This window comes from Quercus lobata, chromosome 8 (genome assembly GCF_001633185.2).
Source record: "Quercus lobata isolate SW786 chromosome 8, ValleyOak3.0 Primary Assembly, whole genome shotgun sequence".
Taxonomy (NCBI): Eukaryota; Viridiplantae; Streptophyta; class Magnoliopsida; order Fagales; family Fagaceae; genus Quercus; species Quercus lobata.
Genome location: NC_044911.1, coordinates 49641108 through 49651409, shown reverse-complemented (window position 1 = coordinate 49651409; position 10302 = coordinate 49641108). Strand labels below are relative to the sequence as shown.

General features: G+C 33.2%; 1 protein-coding gene across 1 annotated transcript; it reads left to right on the top strand.

Moving 5' to 3' along the window:
• The first annotated feature begins 5943 nt into the window (after window positions 1–5943).
• On the top strand, window positions 5944–9648 carry LOC115958622 ((+)-neomenthol dehydrogenase-like). The gene is made up of 5 exons (XM_031077049.1): window positions 5944–6051; window positions 6138–6384; window positions 7095–7163; window positions 7836–8012; window positions 9152–9648. Exons 1-5 carry the CDS (start codon window positions 6032–6034, stop codon window positions 9530–9532), a joined length of 894 nt encoding a protein of 297 aa, XP_030932909.1. The 5' UTR covers window positions 5944–6031; the 3' UTR covers window positions 9533–9648.
• Window positions 9649–10302: the final 654 nt, after the last annotated feature.

The window sequence follows — 10302 nt, the reverse complement described above, 5'->3', positions numbered from 1 at the left end:
TTAAATCAATCAAATAAAATTGGTGTGTACATTAAGATGTTTATAGTTTTTGATTATTTTTTATTAATCTTGAAGTCACATGCCTTTGATTGTTGGACTTGAACTTAATGAGAAAGGCATAAATAACCATCTCACCACTGTTTACTAGCCAATCATGAACACTTTAGTGCATATCATAAGATTTTGTGTTCGAGAAAGTGTAGCACATGCACAAAAAGAATATAAGGTGTAGCCTCGGTTTAAATGTTAAAATTGGTGTGTACATTATTGGACTATAATTAAATCAATCAAATAAAATTGGTGTGTACATTATCCTAGCTATTTTTAATAAGTTTCTGATCAAATAAAATTGGTGTGTACAATATGAGGCAAATCAAGAAACTTACATGATTGCAAACTTGTTTTCTAGGAGATGTGGGAGTTATATGATGTAACTCTTTAGGTGATAGTCTCTTTCAAATTTATGAGATGAATTTTGTAGAAACTGTGCTTGATTACTCTTCACATATCACCTCACATGTATCTCAAACTTTTGCTAGTTGCACATACTATACAAGTTACTCTTTGCTAAACTTTGTACATGTTATTGTGTGTGATCTTGTTTTGGCCATTCAAGATTGAAAATTCCTTGATTATAATGCAAAATGTGTTTGAAGTTTGAGAATTTAAGGAAAATTGATTGAAGATCTTATTTTTGGGAGATCTAGGTTCAATACAAGTGTTTTTGAAAAGCATTTCATTTCATACTCATGCATTCTATTCATAAAATACTATATTTTGAGGAGTTTTTGCATAAAATTGCTCTGTTTTTCAAAAAAAAAAAAATTCCAAAATTTCAATCGATCAAACCTGTCTCTCGACCGATCGAAATTGCGATTAAAAATTTATTTTGAATCTGCTTGGCTTGATTGGTTCTGGATCAATCGAATGTAATTTTCGATCCATCGAATCTGTTTTTCGATCAATTGAAAATCGTTCAGAGAGTTTTTAAAAACATAAGTTTTTCATGTGTTTGTCACTATTCAAACTTTTTCAAAAAGTTCTTTCTCTCTTTCTTTGATCGGTCAAGGTTCAAAGCAAATTTTTTGTCATTTTCCCTCAAATTTCTTCAAAGGTTTTTTACTTCTAAGGCCAGTAAGACCTTTTTGCCCTTCATTTTTCATTTATTTTCATGTTTCATGCATTTATTTTCATGCATTTTGGGAAATTTCGAACCTATGGAAAATTGGGGTTTTTGTTGATTTCAATCAATTCTTTCAATTTTGGTCATTAGGTTTTTGTTATGGGATTTTATTAAACTGTTCCTTGGTGTTTAATTTGATCAATTGTTGATTTGAGAAAAAATTGAATTTTTCTAAGGCTTGAAACTACCCGAATTGGGGATTTTGTTTAATTGAGCTTAATTTGATGGCTTGTTAGATTGATTGATTTGATCATTAAAATCTGTTCTCTATCTTGTGTAATGATCAATTGGTAAGTTTGTTGAAATTTGTGAAAGTGGGTTTTCAAAATTTGGGGTTTTTGGATATAAACTGTATGCTCAAGCCAATTTTGTGATTTTATAATGAAATTGAACTTATTCTCACTACATTAGAGCATGCATCATGGGTTGATATTGTTCATGCATCATATAGATTGTTATTTTCTATATTATTTATGTTCTAACTTGCAGTCCGCCCTTGGGTTTTCTTGTTTTTGTCTTTTGTCTCTTTTCTGACTGTCCTTTTTGCTCTTTAGCATCATGGTTAGGAAGACTAGAGCCCATAGGACATCATCTTCTTCTTCTACTCCATCATTTGATAGTGAGAGGTTTCTAAGTGAGAAAAACCAAGAGACGTATAAGAAGCTGAACATTCTTAGGAATGTGTGGGTTGAGCAAAAAGTAGTTTTAGATGAGCATGACCTGGAAATTAGAAGAAACTTTGAGCACAGGGGCTGGTTGCCTTTGTTGGATGTTGACCATCCTCCTCTTGCTACCTTGATCAGATAGTTCTACTCAAACCTCTCTGTCCACTCCTATGATTCCAACACTCAGGTGAAGAGTTGAATACGAGCTGAAGAGTACACCATTACTCATATGGTAGTGGCCTCTGCTCTTGGGGTGCCTATGGTCCAGCATCCTGTTTATCCTTACAATGAGTCTCCTCCCCTAGATGACATCATGTCATATCTTATTGGATCTTCTATCCAATGGGGTTCTGATCCTCGAATCACCTCTCACAAGTTGACCGAGATTCATTATCTATTTTTCCGGATTTCTTACCAATCGATCTAGCCCATCTCTCATTTGCACACTATTCCTATAGAGAGATGTGCATTTTTGTATGCTTTTGTCACAGACGCTCCTATGAGTTTTCCCCATCTTTTCATTCATTCTTTGGTTGAGGTTCATAGGAGTAGTTCTTCTACTCATGCTCTTTTCTTTCCTATTTTTATTTATAGGATTTTATTACATTTAGGGTTAAAGCATTTTCCGGCGTCTGAGCCCGTTCATATCATAGCTCCCATAGGTGCCACTTTCCTTTGACAAAGAGCTGCTCAGATGCGAGCTAGCTCTAAACGCCTTAGGGTCGAGTCTTCCTTTAGTGCACCTCCTCCTCCTTCTTCTTCAGGTGATCCAACTGCTGATGAGTTTATCGATCCGACTGCTGCTGATGCTCCTCCACCGTCTGCTTTGGATGTTTCTAGCATTTGTCGTACTCTGGACACTGTCATGACCGTTCAGGCGGCTCATGGTCAGCTTCTGGTGGATGTTCTCACGGAGCTTCAGGCTTGACATGCAGACTTGGCTAATTTGAGATGATTACCTCCACCACCTCCTTTTGATGATGTGTGATTGCCCTTTGGCAACTCGTCACAAAAAGGAGGAGTACATTTGGATAGGAGATTTTGTTGATAGGGAGATATCTTTGTTGTTTTGGAGCTTTGGAGCTTTTAGATTGTATCTAGGTGCTTCATCTTGTATTTATATTTTTTGGCTTTTGATGTATTTTGTTTTAGTTAAGTTGTCTATGATAGGGGGAGATACTATGATGTATTTATATCTGTTTCTTGTTCCACATTGTGCTACATTGATTATTGATTTATATTTATGAGGTTATTCATGATATATGTCTTGTAGTTTATGCTTATGTGAAATCAAGAATTTTTTTTTTTTACTTGTATTTTCCGCACATGCGTTTATATGTTTGTTAAGTGTTACAGGAATATACAGGTTGATTCAGTCGTGCTACTGTCTACACTTGCAACTGATAGATAGTAGTTAGGTTGAATTTATTTTTGTTGGGAAATGTTATTGTAATGGGCTGTTTTTGTAAACTTTGAGCATTTTGTTTATTTTGTGTTTTGTCACGGATTGCCAAAGAAGAAGTTTGTTGGGTTCTAAGACTTTAGGTTTAAATGTATTAGAACTTCATTATGTAATGTTGACAAACCATGATCAAAACGTTTAGTCTTATTTTAGACTTGCTCAAAGTATGTTTATGTGTAAAGTTGGAATCGAATAATTGCAGAAAATTACTGTTCAATTTCTGCAAGGCTCGATCGATCGAAAATTAGACTCGATCGATCGAACCTCGTGTAGAATGGTTTTTCTGCAGAATTTCCAACTCGGCCCAAACCCGTTTGATATGTAGAGTTTTATGTTTTTCCTTAAGTATAAAAGGAAAAACCCTAGCCACATTTTAGGTTGTTGTTTATGCTGTGTATATGAATCTCTTGTGAGATCTAGAGGTGTTTGCCTTCACATATACTTAGGGTTATCAAGAATCAAGATTGATGTCAAGAGCTTGATGATCAGTTCGGTTACTGCATAAAGAGCTTAAAGATATACAAGAGGGAGTGCTTGTGCTTGCTGTGAATCCAAGAAAGAAGTAGTTCGTGGACTCGAAACTGTCACGTGGTCGTGGTAGTAAGTTTCCTACTCGAGGTAGCCAAAGGATGTTAGTGGTCTAAGTCATTATTGTGTAAACTTCAATTTTTTCATGGTGGATCTGTTTTATCTTAAGGATAGTTAAGTTAAATTCTCCCCAGGTTTTTTACCGGTTTGGTTTTCCTGAGTCATCATATCTTTGTGTTATTTATTTTTCGCACTTTACAATGATTTGATATATTTGTGTTAACCTAGATTTGAATAATTTGACTAAGTAACCACTTAGCTAATTAAATAGGTTAATCTGGTTGTATTTTAAAGGGTCTAAAAACGTACACTAAGTGTGAGTTTGGATAGCGTTTTTTCTCTAGCATTTGTGTCTACGTTTGCGTTTTCCTGGGTCCTATGCACTGTTCACGGGACCCGCAAGTACAAAATCTAGCAAATTTTGCTTTAAAACTGGTCCCACGACACTATTTTCACATTTTAAAATTATATTACTATAGTATTTTTAGTAATAAATGATATCTAGGGCCGGCTGAATAGTGGAACAAGAAATGCAGTTGCCTAAGGCCCTAAGTAAAAAAAAGACCCCCAAATTTTAACCAATAGGGTTATTTATAATCAATAAATAAAATAAATTTTTTTTCACCAGATGTAAAACAAATAAAAAAATAGAGAAAAATGCAACGTTCATAATATTTTTCACAACACTTTTACAACTAATGCTAAGTAGCAGGTTGTTACAGCTTATTGTTGATGGCAAAAAAATAATTATAGTGATATTTTCAAATAGAAAACAAAAAGCAGTTTAAAATCTAGGATTTGTTGTAAAAACTATTGTGAATGTTGCGCTTCTAAAAAAAAAAAGAATAATAATAAGAGTTTAGATAACAAACTTTTACTAGTTTTCATCTAAGTCTACCATTAACACCACTGTTTTACTTACTACTATCAATCTACCACATCAACAAGTATGAAAAATTTTGTCAAATTTTTTCTATCAATAAAATTTCTAAAAAAAGAAAAATTTTACGTAGTTCATATTAATTAATAATAATTTTACATCTAAAACAAGATGATCAATTTTAACTTTAAGCCCCAAATATATCATGCCGCCCCTGATGATATCTAAATAAACCTTAAGATAAAGACGCAACCGACTAAAAGTAATCAGCTAATTGTTTAATTTGTGGTCCAAAACCACGTAGAAGAAGCAGCCTTTTTTATATTATTTTTTGAGGTAGAACGTTGAAGAAGCATTTTTATTTATTTTTTTATTTTTTTATGACCGTTGAAGAAGCATTTAAGTGCACATCATACCTCACCAGTGATGTCAACATTTATGTCCTCTAGCGTAATTCATAGATTTTTGGATTACTAGGCGTAATCAACGAAGACAATAAGAGAAGAAGCACCCTATTAAATTATTATACAAAAGAAAAGTGGTTTTCATATTCATTCGTTTAATTTTCTTCTTTTTTTTTTTTTTACGTGATCTTTATTTTTAGTCATGATTTATTCTAATATGATATTTTATTTTGACCTATATAAAATTAAAATTTCAACAATTATAAAAATATTATGACAATTTGTTGTATTATATATATATATATATATATGAAGGTCTCATATATATGTATGTAAAAAAAAAAATAGAAAAAAGAAAGTTGACCCGGCCAAAAAAAAAAAAAAAAAAAAAGGGCCAGGTATTGAACATACAAAAAAGTAATGTAGCTATTAAGTATTTGTGGAAAATGTTGTGGATGTCATTTCTTTTTTCACAATATTTTTTTTTTTTTTAGTTGTGATTGATTCTAATATGATATTTTATTTTGAATTATAAAGAATTAAAATTTCAAAAATTATGAAAATATTGTGACTATTTATTAATATAAACAGGTCTCATATGTATATAAAAAAATTAAAAAAAAAAAAAAAAACACCCGGCAATATTACCCAAAAAAAGGAAAAAAAGAATGCCAATAAACGGTAAATCATTTTTTTTGCTGAATAATAAACGGTAAATCTTGAACAAACCAAAAGCAGGTCTCATATTTATGAATGCTACTACTGTAGTTTTACACAGTCACGCTTTTATATATAGAAGAATTAAGCACAGCTTGCACTACTGCAAAAGTGTCCCAAGTTTCATCATCAATGGCAGAAGCTACAAAGAAGTACTTTGCTTCTTCTTTCATGGTGTTTTCGCAATAGTGCCGTGACAAAGTGTTTTATTTATACTTTTCTTTTTCTTTTTTCTCAGGTATGCAGTTGTTACAGGGGCCAATAAGGGGATTGGCTTCGAAATATGCAGGAAGTTGGCCTCAAATGGGATCGTGGTGGTGCTAACTGCTAGAGATGAGAAAAAAGGCCTTGAAGCAGTTGAAAAGCTGAGAGAGTTTGGGCTATCTGACCACGTTATATATCATCAGCTTGATGTGGCGGATCCTGCTAGTATAGCTTCCTTTGCAGATTTCATTAAAACCAAATATGGGAAGCTCGATATATTGGTACTTTTGAAATGTTTCTGGTGGTTTACCTAGCCATTTGAATTACTGTTTGGAAACCGAGATTCTTCTTCTTCTTATAATTATTTTTTATGTATGTTATTAGCATGCATGCTATATTTTGAGTCAATTGGATGTTATTTACTATTTAATCTATAAAGTTTTGTCTTTCATGCATAGTTTTAATATACAAAAACATGAAATTTAAGTATTTTATAGATGATATAGTCGCTGACCTTTTGATCATTCTCAAATTCTGCAAGCATGAAGGGAATAAGAAAAAAATACAATGTGATGGTTATCTTTGCATATATTGTGTTGTGTAACATTGCTTAAAGTTACTCTTGAATCAACTCTTTGAAAATGCATGACAGAGAAGAGGAATGAGGGGCAGAAAATATTGGAAATTTTAATATGATAAAAGTGTATACTGTAGAGACTAAACAGGAAGCACGACCTTGCTTTAAATTGCATAAAAATCTGCACATCAACTCCATCGATGAATTTTCAACATGAACTAAAGCTTTGTCGTAAATTGCTCTTGTTATAATCCCATCTTATGTTCAAATTTTAAAATTTTATGTGATTGGTCAATTATCAATATAATAGAGACTCTCAATAATACTTGCTTCGGGTCATCTTGTTCATGATCCTGTTTTTGGTTTAATTTACAAAATAAAATAAATGATGACAAATCTTAAAATTCTATGCAGGTCAACAACGCTGGGATCTATGGAACTATATTAGATGGAGATGCTTTAGCCACTTCAGGTCTTGGTAAGGTAAGTTATGAAAGTATGATATTTTTTCATTGCCAAAAAATAAGAAAAGGGTGAGTGGACTTGGATGTAACTTTGAGAAAGAGTGTCTTGACTGTAACTTCAGGATTAGACATTATGTTGTTATAACTCTTGTTGATCATTGTAGTTAATTCCTAACAAAGTAAGAAGGAATATTAAGCCAAATCATTATTATTCAGCCAAAGCCCTCTTGCAGGTTGAAATTAGGTTGCGGGGTTCTAGTCTAGAAATCAATCTCTCCAATAAAAATTAGGACTAAGGTTATCTACCAATCACCTCTCTAGACTCTAGAAAAAAGGGATTTTGTGCATTAAGTATGACTTTTTTATGATATTGGTCATGTTCTAGAAAGAAAACCCATATAGAACCACACTAGCATCAATTAACTTTGACTAAAGCGGCTTCAGTCAAAGTTAGTGTATTGTGTCTGGTAGCTGATTAGCTTTTTCGAATTCCTTGTTGCACTCCCTATGAAATCTTGCAATGTTTGGCCACAAAATTATGGATGCTTTTTCCATAAGTATAGTGTGTTTGGGTCTTCAGACTGGGGTTGGGAAGCTAACTAAGTACTGTTGTTAAGCAACCTATCTCTGCCTACCATTTTCTTTTTACAATTGGCTTGGAAGAGAATGAACTTTCTTCCCATTGATGCAGGAAGGTGCCAATGTGGATTGGAGTAAAATAGTGACCGACACTTACGAGTTAGCTGAAGAGTGCCTGAAAACAAACTACTATGGCGCCAAAGGAATGATTGAAGCACTTCTTCCAATCCTCCAGTTGTCCAATTCACCAAGGATTGTTAATGTTTCCTCTTCCTTTGGGCACTTAAAGGTATGAAACTGCAGATAAAATTTCCCGAACCCATATTAGAACTTTGAATTAAGTTTTATACAAGTTTTTTATTTGGTTTTGAAATTCATTACAAGCAAATGTCATGGGAAGAGCCAAAACTAAATCCCAATCAAAAGTAGATGGTTCAACTTATTACTGGCTTAAAATGGCTAATTAATCATTATCATGGTTTTTTAAGGAAATTACTATCTTTCTTTCTTGACAAATTGATGGGATTATACGAAGCAATCCTATCTCATTTACTTGGTTCATCTGGATTGAGGGGAAATGAGGGGGAATAGAGTAGAGTATAATGGAATTGATCCAAAATTATGCTATGTTTGGAAGTTTGGAGGTAGAGGAGAGTAGAGGGGAGGAGAGTAAAAGGGAATAGTTATTCTCCATCTTGTTTGAATGTTTTTAAAATTAATTAAGGGGGAGGGGAATAATTAGCATTTTCATAGTTTGTAATTTAGTTAATATGATAAGGGTAAATTAAGTAATTCATTTGGTCAGATATTTCTATGTTCTACTCTCCGAGAAATTATTTACACCGAGAGGACTGCTGATGTGATTCTCCTTGACTAGTGATGTGATGTCATCTATGCAAATGTATGTGTGAGATTCCTAACGAGCACAAGGAATTAAACATAAAAATTACTAGATGATGTCACATTTGAATAAATAACATCATTTTATTGGTTGGAAGGACCACGTCATTAATCCTCCTAATAGACCTAATAATTTCTCCTACTCTCCCTCCAAATCTCTCTAATTTGGGGGAATTAAAAATAAAGGGTTAAAAGTAATTAGAACCCCTCCAAATCCCTCTCCCTCCTCCCTTAAAAAAAAAAAAAAAAAATCCAAATAAGGTAATTTAACTTATTCTCCTTCCCTATACTCTACTCCCCTCTACTCTCCCTCAATCCAAACAAGCTATTAATTAGTTTATTTTCAGCCAACTCTACTCTGCTTCCCTTTACTCCCCCTCCCTCCTCCCTCAATCCAAACGGGCCCTAAGAGATGCAAAGTCTTTTTCTTCTTCTGCTTTTAATTTTTTTTTTAAATTAAACTATGATTCATTTTCCCAATAATCAAATTAAAGTGACTTTTCTACTTTTCTTCTTCTTCTGTTTCAGGAAATACCAAGTGAATGGGCTAAAGAAGTGTTAGGTAATGCTGAAAGCCTAACAAAAGAAAGAGTAGATGAGGTATTGAATGAATATCTAAAAGATTTTAAAGAGGGTTCCTTGGAAACCAAAGGCTGGCCAAGATATTCGTCTGCCTATGTGCTTTCAAAAGCAACTCTCAATGCCTACACAAGGATTGTGGCTAAAAAGTTCCCGTCTTTCCGAGTCAATTGCATCTGCCCTGGCTATGTCAAGTCAGATTTTAACCACAACACTGGCTACTTGACAACTGATGAAGGTGCTGAAAGTGTTGTAAAGTTAGCGCTCCTGCCCAACGATGGTCCTTCTGGCCTCTTCTTTTCTCGGAATGAAGTGACAACTTTTGATTGAGATTATTCATTTCTACCGCTTCTCAAAGATATAAATACTAATAAGTTTGTACTTTTCCTGGAATTATTTACTTTTTGTATTTTGAATCTCAATTTGATCGGCTATTTGAAAACCAATGTCTATATCGTTAGAATTGGTTAGAATTGAGTTCACTTAGGCGTTTATATCGTTTTTAATTTCTTGAAATATTGGACTTAGGGCTTATACATATAACTCATGAGCGGCTTGTCATGATGCCTGTGTGTAAGATCCAACAAGTTTTGTTTTAGGCCTTAATTTTTCTCTCTTTTTCAGCTTGTTAGTGTTCATTGACTGTTTGGATTAGCGAGTTGGGCATTTAATGTGCATGGTGACTGTTGGACTTTGGCCCATTAGGAACCCACTAGTCTATTTAATATAACATATTTTTAGACCTCTTTTAGGCAGTTGAACACCCACTTGTCCATTTTTTCCTTGTCTAATATAATACACTTTCAAGGATCAAATCCAATAGAGTTCCTAAGGTACTTATTGCATAAAGTTCTCTTCATCATGACCATTCATTTTGAGTTAAATGGTTGGTATTATGCCATATCATTAATTCATTAATAAAATCCTTAAAATAACAGTGCGACATTAACAATTAAAAACCACATCTTTTTTATTATATTCTAATTTAGTATTTTACATATATTATCTTCATATAATTTCAGAAGATATTATAAAAACCAACCAATTTGTTAGGACATATGTGATTCACTTGTTAAGAACATATGTCACTATTTTATGTG